The sequence below is a fragment of the Pipistrellus hanaki genome (genome assembly GCF_964339955.1).
Source record: "Pipistrellus hanaki genome assembly, chromosome: 13".
NCBI lineage: Eukaryota > Metazoa > Chordata > Mammalia > Chiroptera > Vespertilionidae > Pipistrellus > Pipistrellus hanaki.
This window is the reverse complement of record NC_140515.1, coordinates 55,296,656-55,310,587: the sequence shown is the minus strand read 5'-3', so window position 1 is coordinate 55,310,587 and position 13,932 is coordinate 55,296,656. Positions and strand designations below refer to the sequence as shown.

At 63.0% G+C, this 13,932-nt stretch overlaps 1 protein-coding gene across 2 annotated transcripts in view; it reads right to left on the bottom strand.

Moving 5' to 3' along the window:
* LIMD1 (LIM domain containing 1) overlaps positions 1 to 13,046 on the bottom strand; it is a 44,531-nt gene extending 31,485 nt beyond the window's left edge. For both annotated transcript variants that reach the window (XM_084902044.1, XM_084902045.1), the window contains exon 1: positions 10,968 to 13,046. In XM_084902044.1, coding sequence (XP_084758170.1) covers positions 10,968 to 12,330 — 1,363 coding nt within the window. In that variant the 5' untranslated portion in view covers positions 12,331 to 13,046. The remainder of the gene's footprint in view (positions 1 to 10,967) is intronic.
* Between the last annotated feature and the right edge of the window lie 886 nt (positions 13,047 to 13,932).

Sequence of the window (13,932 nt, the reverse complement as noted above, 5' to 3'; positions counted from 1 at the left end):
CCGGGATCGAACCTGGGACCCCTCAGTCCGCAGGCCGACGCTCCATCCACTGAGCCAAACCGGTCTCGCGTCTTGTATTTTGAATCTTATCACTCATTCAGTGTTTGATTTTATGGCCTCATTGTCCTCCTTTCTTAAGAGCTTCTTTATCAGAGAGCTTAAATTCCCCCTCCCGCCCCCCGAAAGGAATGTAGTTTTGATCCCATGAGCCAGGCCTGTGGTCGGCAACCTCATCCGTCCACAGAGCCAGATGTCAACAGGACAACGATGGGCGTTTCGTTGGAGAGCCACATTCTTTAAACTTCCACGTCTCCTAACGCCACTTCTTCAAAACAGACTCGCCCAGGCCGTGGTATTCTGTGGAAGAGCCACACCCAAGGGGCCAAAGAGCCGCAGGTGGCTCACGAGCCACAGTTTGCCAACCACGGAGCCAGGCCAACGATGAGCAAGCTTTATTGGTGGGAGGAGGGCGCTTCTGAGTCACCCTGGCGGGGACACGATGATCTAGGGAGGGACCTGCGGGCCAAATTAAAAAAAAAAAGTGCCCGCCCTCACCAGCCACTCGCCTGCCGCCCAGGGCGTGCCCATTCTCACACACACACACACACACACACACACACGCACACGCACACGCACACGCACACACACACGGGTGTTTCACGCCCTCGCCACCCCACGCTCCTCTCCGTTCTGCTCCTGGCTACTCTTCCAAGTTCAACAGACACACTCCACCCCCCCTACACACACACACACACCCCCACACACACACACACACCCCCACACACACACAGTGTCCGAGGCAGGTCCCAAACACCGTCCCCTCAGCCCTCCACCCGCAGCAAGGGAAGCAAACAGAACTGCAGCGAGCACACGGGGAGGAGAGGGAGGGCAGGGAAGGTGCCCCGGCTGCTGCCCGCAAGGCCAAGGTGAAGACAGCTCCGTCAGCAAACACCCTGGAGCCCGGCCACGGCCGCTGCCAGCTGGACCGCCCGGAAGCCTCCTCTTTCTAAATCCGCACCTCCGGCATCATCAGGGAGCAATGGGGACTGGGGGGGCCGGGGAGGGGGGCAGAGCAGGCGCCGTGTCAGCAGATGCAAACCCTCCACCGGCCCCTGGGCCCGCGCTCACCCTCGTGCGGGCAAACAGGGCCACAGGTGCGCTCCACCCGCTGGCAGGTAGCTGTCAGCTCAGCGGACAGGCGGCTCCAGAGAACAAAGGCGCTTCGGGAGACAAAGGGCAAATCCGCTACTGGCCCGTCACCCTGAAAGGACCGTCACCCACGCGCTGTCCCGCCCAGAGCCGTGTGACGTGCGTCCACCCCGACTCAGGGCCAGTGCGATCAAAGGGGTGCCGTGTCCACTCGGCCCTCAAGCGACCTGGGTCTCTGCACCCCTGGGGATCAGCTGCAGGGAGACCCAGGCTAACCTCAAGTCACCCCCATTTTTAAAAAAATATATATTTTATTGGTTTTTTACAGAGAGGAAGAGAGAGGGATAGATAGTTAGAAACATTGATGAGAGAGAATCATCGATCAGCCGCCTCCTGCACACCCCCCACCGGGGATGCGCCCACAACCAAGGTACATGCCCTTGACCGGAATCGAACCTGGGGCCCTTCAGTCCGCAGGCCGACACTCTATCCACTGAGCCAGACCGGTTTGAGCTCAAGTCCCCTTCTTTTGAATGACAGACAGCATCATGGCCGGCTTCCAGAACGTCCTATATGCCACAAATACATGTTTTTTTCGGGGGGGGGGGGGGGAGAGGAAGATAGAGACCTCCGATATGCTCCCCACAGACGTCCAGTAACCGGGGAGCACGCAGGCCTGGCCCTCGCCGGGGCCCCCCGCGGACGAGTCACAGAGCAGGACGGGAGAGGACGGCACAGGCCAAGCCTGACCCCGTGGCTCTCCGAACCGAAAATAACCTGGCCGCGGACCCGGAGAGCACTCCCGCAGGAACACTCGGCAGAACGCCTCCCACTCTCCACGCTGACCCGAGACCCGGGTCCAGCTGGCGCCCCGGGAGGGGACGCGTGAAACACAAAACCTGGAGCAGATGTAAACACGTGCTGGCGAGCGCCTCGTTCCGGGGTAAGGTTTCTGTGCGGAGTGCCAGAGGGCAGTGTACCGGCCCCGTGCGGGTTCCCTGTCTCTGCACACAGCCTGGGGCTGGTGCCGACCCTCAGACCCAAGCGTCAGAACTGTCCCCAGGAACCGCGTGGGGCTGGCACTCCCCATCCTTGCCCACAACACTCGGGGGGAGTCACACAAGCACCCCGAGGGCATGCCCCCTTGCCCTCGCCCACGCCCGTCAGAGGAGCATGAGAAGTCAGGGGCCAGAGGGGCTGTGGGCAGCCAAGGCCACGGGTAGCCCCTGTAGGGGCCCCTGGCCTCCGGGGCTCCCTCACCGCCCTGCAGCCCCAAGCGTGGGACCCACGCTGCTCCAGCCAGCTGGGGGCGCCCCTCTGCGCCAGGCCTCCGCAGAGAACGGGGGAGGCTTCAGCCCTGACCCCCCTGTGGCCGCAGACCCCCCCCCTGAAGTGCCTTGGTCAGGAAGCTGCTGTGCTCCCAGGAACGGAGGGGCAGCGGGCACAGTGGCCGCGGCCTCGGACTCGGCAGCCACGCCCAGCACAGCTCCTTACCGAATGCGTTAGGCGGGCTGCCTCAGTTTGCCCGCCTGTAAAATGGGGATAATGAAACGGGGCCGTTGGCAGGATTACACAACGTAAGGCAGGTGAGATGATTTGCAAAGTGCCTGGCCCAGAGCAGCTGTTCCACAGATTTCAGCTAAACGATCTCAGAGCCGGGACCCCAGGTAAAAACCCCTTCTCCCGCCCCTCCGCGCCCTGACGGAAGCCCCTCCATCCCTTCAACAGACACCCTCTGAGCCCCCACCTCGTGGGGCCCCAACAGTGCCGGGCCCCAGCCCACTGCCCGTGTCGCACGGCCCGGGCTGAGACCCAGCACCGCTGAGGACGCGACAGGAGTCCATGGAGGGGGCCTGGACACGCCGGCAAAAGCAAGGTCACTGAGCCCCATGGCCGGTGCTCGCAGCTGCTCCCCACACTGAGGACCCCAAATTCAACCAGAATGAGAGTCTCAAAGGCCCCTGGGGAGGTGACCACGGCCACACAGGGGCCCGTGTTTGTTCCTTTCTCATCTCACTTTCTTTTCTTTTCTTTCTTCTTCTTTTTTTTTTTAGAGCATTGGAGATCTTTTATTTTTTTTTAAATATATTTTATTGATTTTTTACAAAGAGGAAGAGAGACAGAAACATCGATGAGAGAGAATCTTTGATCAGCTGTCTCTTGCACACTCCCTACTGGGGATGTGCCCACAACCAAGGTACATGCCCTTGACCGGAATCGAACCTAGGACCTTCCAGTCCGCAGGCCGACGCTCTATCCACTGAGCACACTGGCTTCGGCTCTCATCTCACTTTCATCATACGCACTTCGCAGAGCACACTAGCCTCTCGCTCAGAAAATGCTTCTACTCGGGCCAGAGGGCCAAGAAGCACAGCCCAGGTCGCAGCCCGAAGCCCGCAGCCCGCAGCCCGCCAGGCTCCGGCTGCTGCTCTGCCCTGGGAACTTTCTTCGGAAATCCTCACACTGACCACTCACGCTTCTCGTTTTAACTGTAACTGTATGTATCCCCAGACCGTTACAGAGCAAGTGCTTACCACTTACAACTGAAAGTGTAACTGCATGCCCTAACCGGTTTGGCTCAATGGATAGAGCGTCGGCCTGCGGACTGAAGGGCCCCAGGTTCGATTCTGGTCAAGAGCATGTACCTTGGTTGCGGGCACATTCCCAATAGGGTGTGTGCAGGAGGCAGCTGATCGATGTTTCTCTCTCATCGATGTTTCTAACTCTCTATCCCTCTCTCCCTTCCTCTCTGTAAAAAATCAATAACATATATATTTAAAAAAAAAAAAAAAAAAAAAGTGTAACTGCCCCTAAACGAATAAAATAAAGGAGTGGTCTTTGATTCTGTAGAGGCCGGAAAGGGGGTGGTTCTGTGCAGTCCCAGCTCCCACCATGGCCAGCAAGGCCGCCGCCCGGCTCCTGATCCCCAGGTCAGCTGCAAACGAGGCACCCGCCAAAACCGGTGTGGCTCAGTGGATAGAGCGTCGGTCTGCGGACTGAAAGATCCCAGGTTCGATTCCGGTCAAGGGCATGTACCTTGGTTGTGGGCACATCCCCAGTAGGGGGTGCGCAGGAGGCAGCTGGTCGATGTTTCTCTCTCATCGACGTTTCTAGCTCCCTATCCCTCTCCCTTCCTCTCTGTGGAAAATCAATAAAATATATATATATATATTTTTTTAAAGAAAGAAAACGAGGCACTCAACTGCACCTCAACCCAGAGCCACTGCACCCCGGGCCAGATGCGGCCACCCAGCGCAGCGAAAGCAGCTTGCCAATGCCCACGGGGCTGTGGGTGTGGCCCGGCCGGGACACCTGGCTCCCTCACCCCCAGGGCCCGCCTGCCCCCGCAGACCGTCTCCCGGGCGGGAGCCCTCCGTCCACACAACCGAGAACCAGCTCCGGCGAGGACGGCCTTGTCTGGGGTCAGTTTCGGCTCCAGTTGCTGGGGAGAGCGGGAGAAACAGATGGAAACACAGATCCTTCCCTCGTCCCGAGGGAGCACGGCGGGAGCACCACCCGAGGAGGGAGGACCGCAGGGAGGCGCGTGGGAAACCGGTGTCAGGACCCGCGGGTGCTGCGCCGGAGGCCGTGGCCCCCGGGGCCCGAGGGGGCGGGAGCCCGCGGTGGGAAGGAACACAAGGTCAGGGGTCGGCTGGTGTGACGGGAGCCGAGAGCAAGGGGCAGGGGCCCAGCCACGGCAGGAGGACCACGGGGTCACCGCCGAGGGCACCGGCCTGGGGTGGCTGGGGTCACCCAGGCCTGCAGCACCTGCGGACGTGGCCTCGGCGAGCAGGGGAGCCCTCCCCATCCTCACCCTGACACCCTGAGGAGCGATCCCACGGACGGGGCCGGCAGGAAGGGACGGGGCGAAAGGAGGATGGGAAGCCCGTTCCTTAGGAGAACGCAGGGGCCCGGGGTGTCCGAGCCCTGCCCACTGCCCACGCAGGAGCAGCCTGAGGACGGAGCGGGCTGGACGGCGCAGTGGGCGGCGACGGAGCTGGCCATGCCGGCGTCCCACGTCCCTTGCTACCCGCAGTCCATCGGCACTCTGACCCCCACACGCTGCCCACCCACCCCCAAACCGGCCCTGGGGCGCGTTTACATCAGCGTAAGGTTTTAGAAGTTACTTCCAATCACACGCCCGCTGAAACCCTCCGGAAGTCACGGCGGCGCTTATCTTTCGAGAGTGACGAGGATGGTGAGGGCCGCGGGTACGGGGGCTTCCTGGGTGCTGGTCCTGCCAGTGTCTCGATCTGGGTGCAGGTAACACGGGTGTGCCCACTGGGTGAGCGTCTACAGTAGGTGTCCATGACACACCCAGAGGAAGTTAAGAGACACATGTCCTGATGTTGAGGGGAAGGTTGCCAGATCTATTATACTAAAAAAAATGCACCAGGCCCCCATTTCTAAAGAGCTGGGTGTGTAGCCGAAACCGGTGTGGCTCAGTGGATAGAGTGTCAGCCTGTGGACTGAAAGGTCCCAGGTTTGATTCCGGTCAAGGGCATGTACCTTGGTTGCAGGCACATCCCCAGTAGGGAACATGCAGGAGGCAGCTGATCGATGGTTTTCTCTCATCGATGTTTCTAACTCTCTATCTCTCTCCCTTCCTCTCTGTAAAAAACCAATAAAATATATTTAAAAAATAAATAAATAAATAAAGGGCCGGGTGTGCCATAGCCCAGGGGTGCCCCGCAGGGCTGGAGTCCGGGGTGCCATTGACAAACGTCCCCCGGAGGACCGGGAATTTACCCTGGATCCTGGCGATGGCCCGAAGTCTCCAGAAGGAATCCGGGCACATTCCAAGGCGGTGGCCCCGGCCACGTCAGCTGCTCAGACGGAGCCTGAGGGCCGATAAGCTGGTGCCGCCTCCACTTCAGCCCGGGTTCGGGTGCACTGACCTGCTCGGCATTTGGGGGTGGCTGGGGTCACCCAGGCCTGCAGGCCCGCGTGGTGTGGAGCTCTGCCCACCGTGCCCTCCTCCCTCTGCGGGGAGGTCCCGGGGTGGCCCTGCACGCCAGCCTCTGCCCCCGAGGCGGCTGCCAGCAGACGCACCTGGGCCGGGGGCTCAGGGTCCTTTCTCCTCAGGAAGGAGGAGAGGCCTCCTGCCGGGAGGACAGCGAACGTGCGGAGGGAAAGGCGGGGAAGACTGCACAGGAGCTCCCCGTCCTCCTCACTTCCTCCGACTGCGAACGGTGGAGCTCACCCAGCGGCCACGTGGCCCCCGCGGCTCCCCGCAGAGCGAGGCCGGGAAGGCCGGACCGAGGACCTTCTCCTCCGGCAGCCTGTCTGTCCTGAGCTCCCTCCTCCAGGACAGAAGGACCCAAGACAGGGCTCGGAGGCCGCGGGAAGCTGTGGAGTGAGGCCGTGGCGGCTCAGAAGGTGCCTAACTGAGAGAGCCTGTGTTTAGGAGAGTCTGAGGGTTGTTTTTGTTTTTTTTGTTTTGTTTTTCATTTTTGAACTCTGGATTCTCGGGGTCACAGTTTCTCCCTCTGAGCCCTGAGGATGCAGTCACAGGACAAGATGTGACTGTGACCGCACGAGCTGTCCTGTGACTGCGCCTTCAGGGCTCGGAGGGAGAACTGTGACCCCGAGGACCCGCAGAGAGTCCCCTCGGGAAGGACTAGGGGTTGTCACACACCCACAGGGACGGCCGCAGAAAGGGCCAGGCGGTCCGCGGTGACCACTGAGCGGTAACTGGAAACCCAGGTGTCCTCAGACTCAGGTTCTCAAAGGTGGGGGCAGGGACGCCCGAGTTCATCCCCAACGCCAGGTACCCCCCGGACACCTGCGTGTGCCCCAGGAAGGGCCTCCGTAACCACCCCCTGCCCCCACTTTGCTCTGCTTCTGGCTAGCACAGCGACATGGACGGATCGCGACAGTCGCCTTACCCTGTGTCTCTGGCAAAGCTGTGTCTGAAGATACTCCTCTACATGAAGTACAAGCTCATCACCGTTCTTTTCTTTTTTATATATATTCTTTTCTTATATTTATATTTTATTGATTTTTCACAGAGAGGAAGAGAGAGGGATAAAGAGTTAGAAACATCGATGAGAGAGAATCATCAATCAGCTGCCTCTTGCACACCCCCTCTACTGGGGATGTGCCCACAACCAAGGTACATGCCCTTGCCTGGAATGGAACCCGGGACCTTTCAGTCTTCAGGCCAACGCTCTATCCACTGAGCCACACCGGTTTCGGCTCATCATCGTTCTTTAACCACTGCCCATCGTTCTTTAACCCTGTGCGGGCAGACCAAGTCCCTCCGGACACCACATCTGGGGAAGGGAGGGCGTCTGTGTGGGAGCCCCTCGGCTGCCCCAGCCTCCTCGTCCCACAGACGGGGGAGGCTGGAGGCGATCAGGGTTCGCTCAAGGCGCCACGGGAGGGGGGGGCGCTGGGCCCAGAGCTGACGGCCGGATGCTCGGAGGACAGACAGACGGCCTATGCACGCGGCCCGTCACACAGAGCGAGGGAAGCTGCCCCGGGCATGGGCAGGCCCTCTGCCCCCTGCTGGGCAGCCGGGGTCCGGCACAGGCTCCGCAGAGAGCCACCAGGCACACGGCCCCCGGCCCACAGCCCCACCCCCGGGGGCTGACCCCACAGCTCCACGGGCACCTCGCAGGTGGCCCCTTTGAACGCCCCCTCGGGGGGGGGGGGCTGCTTACGTGACCGGGGCACATCCCCATGGCGCCGACGGAGCCCACGCCACACGTGCCAACACGGGACCACTGCCAGCGCACGCTGCTCAGGGGCAAAGGCACGAAGCAGATGACGGCATGCCACCACAGCCACGAGATACACATTTCCATTCCGCTCCAGACACCCCACCAGAAAGAGAGGGGCGGGAAGAAGACGAATAAGGCACTGAATGTGTCTTTCAGGGGTCTTCAAACTACGGCCCGCGGGCCACATGCGGCCCGCAGAGGAGTCTGATCCGGCCCGCCAGGTTTTTTGGGCAGTGAGCGCAGCCAAGGTGTTACAGTAGGGATTAGTAGTTCATATAGTCCGGCCCTCCAGCTCTCTGAGGGACCGTGATCTGGCCCCCACTTTAAAAAGTTTGAGGACCCCTGCGCCATATGAACGTTCTACACGTGAGTATGCAAACGATCCCCTCCACGGGAGCCGGGAGCCATCCAGGACTCTCTGTAGAGCAGCGTGATGGCTCGGGGTCTGGGGGAGAGGGGCAGAGGGGGGTCAGCAGCTTTTGGGGGGGCAGGGCTTCCTTTGGGGTGATGAAATGTTTGGGAGCGAGGGAGGGGTGGCGGTTGCACACCATGAATGTACTAAATGCCACCGACATGTTCACTTTGAAATGACTTTGTTATGTAACGTTCACCCCGGTTTTGAAAAAGCCATAAAAATGAATGAATGAGTGGGGTTGTCACTGGGGGGGGGGGGGGGGGGGCAGCTTGGCAATGCTGTGAGAGGCATGGCCCTGGCGGCTGAGGGGGGGAGGGGGCTCCATCCCACCACCCCTGGCACCACCTAGGGCAGGGGTCCTCAAACTTTTTAAAGTGGGGGCCAGATCACGGTCCCTCAGAGAGCTGGAGGGCCGGACTATATGAACTACTAATTCCTACTGTAACACCTCGGCTGCGCTCACTGCCCAAAAAACCTGGCGGGCAGGATCAGACTCCCCTGGGGGCCGCATGTGGCCCTCGGGCCGTAGTTTGAAGACCCCTGACCTAGGGGGAGGCCTCGGGGACGAGATGGAGCCTCACCGAGCTCCGCTCTCCTCCTCAGCGCAGGCTCTGTGGTGGCTGTGCCGAGTAAATTAAAGAGTCCACGTCAAGTGTCTGGCCCAGCCCAGGCCCCAGGGCCTCCGCTCCCGCCGTCGGCCGGCCCAGCACGCCCTCTCCCCGGGCGGACGAGCAGTCCCCTCCCTCGCATCCCTCACGTCTCTGCTCGGACGCCTCCATCTGGACGGGACCTTCTCTGACCACCCGACTGAGAACTGGAGCCGCCCTGCCCTGCGGCCCCTCACCCTACTCTCCCGGAACCGGCGTTTTTAATTTGCTCACGTCCCCTCGGGGAGGCAGTGTCTGTCTGTCCCCGTCTCTCTGGGCCCCGGGGGACACGCTCAGTGAGGACACGTCGAATGAACGAATGGCGCTCACTAATGTGCCCGCTCTGACCCCGGGTGCCATCCTGCCTCCCTGGAAAAAGAAAACTGTTGTCTTGTTGTCTAAGCAGCTGGAAACAGGAGGACCCAGCAGAAGTCTAAATTTAAAAACCCACAATGGCTCCAGCTCAGCACTCGTCCCCAGAGGGAGCCGTCTGCGGGGAAGAGACGGTTCTCGGGGAAAGGAAGCTGCGTGCTCCAACACACAGACCGTCCAAAGGCCCCCTCGGTGTGACCTGGTCCCCGCGGGGCTCCAGGAGCGAGAGCACAGTGCCAGCCGGCCGGCACGGCTCCGCGGCTGAGCATCAACCTATGAACCAGGAGGTCACGGTTCGATTCCTGGTCAGGGCACATGCCCAGGTGGGCTTGATCTCCAGGGTGGGGTGTGCAGGAGGCAGCCGACCCATGGTTCTCTCTCACCATTGATGTTTCTCTTTCCCTCTCTCTGTCTCTCTCTGTCTCTCCCTTTCCCTCCCCCTCTGAAATCATTAAGATTATTTTTTTAAAAAAGGAACATAGTGTCACCATGGGAGCCTGGCACCCAATCCCACCTTGGGACAGATGGTCCATTCACAGAGAACAGGGAGGTTGGGAGCAGCCAGCCCCCCCCCCCCCCCCAGCCTCCCCAGCCCCTGCTGTCCACTCGGCAGACGTCTCCCCAGTGGGACTCGGCTTCCCAGGACTCTCGGGCCTCAGAGGGAGAAATGGTGACCCCGAAGAATCCAGAGTTCAAACGTGGAAAACAAAAACACAAAAACAACCCTCCAACTCTCCTAAAAATAGGCTCTTTCAGTTCAGTCCCCTCTGAGCCGCCGCGGCCTGACTCCGCTGAGCTGGAGCGTGTGGGCTTCCACAGAGCACACAGCACACCCGGCAGGTCTGAGCAACGCCGGAAAGGAGCACCCTCCACCCCGCTGTCAGCATCCGCGGGCGGTCGGACCCGGGTGGGCGCGGGGGGCTGAGTCAGGAGGCAGCCCGTCCGCGGGCCTCAAGTTTCCTCGAGTGCCAGGCTCCCTCCGCCGGCTTGTGAAGGAACATGCGGGTGGCGGGTCTCCCCCCAACTCCTGAGGGAGCAGGTCTGGGGTGGCGCCCTGTAATTCACATCTCTCAGCCCTCCTCAGGGGAAGGGAGGGCCGGAGGGAGGACCACTGCTCTAGAACAAACACTTCCATGTCCGTGGGACACCTGCCTCAACGACGCACAGCGCCTGCAGACAGACAGACAGACACGCACGCGCACACGGCCTAACAGAGCCCCTGCCTGACCCATGGTCCTCAAACAGCCCGACCTGCCTGGCCCAGCCACCTCCTGAGGCACCGCTCAGGGCCACGGGGACAAGTCTGAGTGAGCCCGTCAGGGGGAGGCACACCCGAACCCCTGAAACCCGAAGTCACAGCATTTCCCTTTTCTGAAAGCAGGCACCGGCGAGCCCACCCCGCCCGGCTTCGCCCTTCGCACATGGGTAACTCCCAGCTGCAAGATCCGCTTTCTGCCAGGGGGATGCTTTCAAGTCTCTGAATCAGAAGAAGTAGCTGAAAGAGGAAGAAAAGGGAAAAAAAAGAGAGAGAGAGAGAGAGAGAGAGAGAGAGAGAGAGAGAGGAGAGAGAGAGGCCACTCAAGAAGAGCCACAGCATCTCAGCATCCCTGGTGGCGACCCATCAGCCACCGCGGGCCGCTCCGCCGGCCTGGCACTCACCGAAGTAATCGGCCTTCGGGTGCGCATCCATCTCCCGCTCCAGGCGCTGGGTGAGGGCTTCCAACTTCAGTTCGGCGGTCGAGGGCCCGAGCTCGGGACCCGGGGCCAGGGTCTGGCAGGGCAGCCTCACTCTGTGGGCGCTGGGGCTCTCGGGGAGCACGGACCCCAGGCCGCCCTCAGAAGGCCAGCCAGGGGGACCTTCTTTGCAGGATGACTCCAGCGGGGCGGACGTCGCCGGATGGACGCGGCCGACGGGGCCGAGCTTGGGACCGGCGCCAGGGTCTGCGCAGCCAGGCTGGGGACCCAGCCCCGGGGCGGCGTCCAGCTGCAGACGGTCCATGCTGGCGGGCAGAGAGGAGGGCCCGGAACTAGACAGGTAGGATGTGGGCCCGTCCTGGAACCAGGACTGAGGCTGCGCATTCGGCCTGGGCATGGTGCCCGAAACCTCGCTCCGCGCCCCCGAGTTTGTTTTCGGGAGCGCTCCCTGGCTGGGGCAGCTCCCCGGAAAGGGGGTTCGGGGCTGAGCGGGGCCCAGGAGGGCCCCGTTCTCCAGGCCCGGGGAGGAAAGGCCAGGGCGCGCCCACTGGGAGGAGGCAGTGGTCCAAGGACCCACTGGCTTCTCGCGGCCGTGACCGCCGCCATCCAGGCCGCTCTCCAACGCCCCGCGGGGGCTGGGGGAGAGCTGCGGCCGGTACAGGTAAGGGTCCCTGGAGGGCGTGGGTGGGGACGGGTCACCGCCTGGGGCGACCGGCCACCCCGTCCCTCCACCCAGCCTGGGCACTCCGGGTTCTTCTCCCCACTTGGGGCTGGCCACGGAGAGGTTGTCGTAGTAGTCTCCATGGGTGAGGCAGGAGGGGTCTTCGCAGGGGCCGGCAGACATCTCGGAACCGGCACCGGCCAGGCCCTCCTTGGAAGCACAGTCCTGGCTGCCAGGCCTCGCGGGGACATACGGCCTGGCCTTCTGCTCCTGGGCCGGGTACGAGGGCTGCCCGGCGGCGACAGCGTTGGCTGTCCCAGGAGCCCCCGTCGAGGCCGCCAGAGGGGGCTTGGCAGCGCCGTCCATGGTCAGCCGACCGCCCGCACCGGCTTCCCGAGGGGCCTGCAGGCCCGGGCGGCCCCCGCCGTTGACAGGCCCTCGGCCAGCCCAGGGCAGGGTGTCCTCCTGCGGGAGCTGCTGCTGCTGCTGCTGCTGGAGGTGGATCTTGGCCATCTTGGTGGCAAACACCCGGCGGGTCTCCTCAAACTCCGGGTTGTTGCCCGCACCCTTGTCCACACGGAAGAGCCCGTCCTTGGAGGCCTCGTACATGTTCAGGTCCTCGATGAATTTGCTGGCCTCCAAGCCCAAGTCCTGGTACTTGTCCATGTTGCCGGCGGGTGAGGAGGCCTAGGCCAGGCGCCGGGTAGTGTGTGTGTGTGTGTGTGTGTGTGTGTGTGTGTGTGTTTGGGGTGGAGGGAGGAGTGGGGGAGCAAGAACAGGGAGCTCAAGTCCAGCCCAGAACAAGAAAAACCCTCCACCTGCCCAAAGTGAGAGTCATAGCCCCAGCCAGGCCTCAGAGTCCAGCCCACGTCGAGGCCTCACCAAGGCCAAGAGGCACCAAGTTCTCCTGCAACTTCTTCTCCCCTCGGAAGTGTCCACGTGGGATCCGACGGCGGCGCTTCCCTGTCCCGGCTTCCCGTGCTCTGCAGTTTTTCTCTTTCTCAAATCATAAAAGTTAAAAGAAAAAAATAAAACAAACCAAAGTCACATCCTCTGGAACCAAACTCGGAAACGCACCGCGAGGCAGCAGCCGCGGCGGGTCCGGGGCGCAGCGGGCCGGCGGCGCGGAGAGGCCGGAGGCGCAGGTAGGTCCCGGGCTCGGCGCCCGCGGCTCCCGGGCGGCCGGGCCGAGTCCGGGCCGCCGAGCAGGAGGCCCCGGCGGCCGGCGGCGGCGGCAGCTCCCGGGCCCGGGCGGGCGGCCTATTGTCCGATCGGCGGCGGCGCGGGCGGCGGGCGGCGCGCGGGCCGAGGGCGGCGGGACGCGGAAGTGAGCGCCGGACGCCGGGGCCTCGCTCGGTCGCCGCCAGCCCGGCACGTCCCGGCTGCAGGGGGCGGGGCGGGGCGGGCGCGGGGCGGGGCCGGCGGCGGAGGGCGGGCGGGCGCCCGGGGCAGGTCTGCGGCGCGGAGCCCCGAAGTGTGTTGGGCACTTGGGTCCACGCTCCCCCAGCGCCGCGATGGCGCAGGGTTTTCCTGCTCCTCCGCCGCCCCCTGTGGGTCTGCACCGCTCCGTCCCCCCCGAACCCGCGGCTCCGGCAGCGCGGGGCCGGCCTCTGCGCCCGGGCAGCCCGCGTGGCCCCCAGGCGGCCGCTGACCGTGTGCCGGAGCCTCCGGGCGCGCGCGCTCCTCGCCCCGCCGTGCCTCAGTTTCCCCAGCAGGAAGCCCCCTCCGTGTGCGCCCTCCTGGACGCTCCCCCTGACCGGGCGGTGTCCGCCGCCCAATCTGTCCGGAGCGCAGGGGCAGAGGCCCGCGGTGGCACCCGTGGGCTGGCCCGGCGTCCCCTCGGACGGGTGGGGAGACGGAGGCGCAGAGGGGGACGGGTCCCAGAAGCCGTCGTAGCCAGCAGAGCCTGATGGAGCCAAGCCCTCTGCAAAGGAAAAAGTCATGTTCCTGGAGCTCGGAGTTTGAAGTGCTCGGAGCAGCAATAGAAACGCGGGCCCTTCCCGGTGGCTCTTTATTCCTCTGTGTATCCCTGACCCCCAAGCAGACTCACTGCGGGGAGCCGGGAGGGCTGGCTCCTGAGCGCCCCGGCACCCCCACCCTCCGGGGTGAGAGGTTTCATCTCTGCACAGCAGCTCAGAGGGATCCCCAGGCAAACGCCAGGCCGGTCACTTCCCTGCGCACACCCTTGTCAGCTGGCCCTCCACACCCGGGGAGAGTGTGGATAGAAACTGACTTGAGTCAGATAGAGGCTGCGCCCGGAGGAGGAGG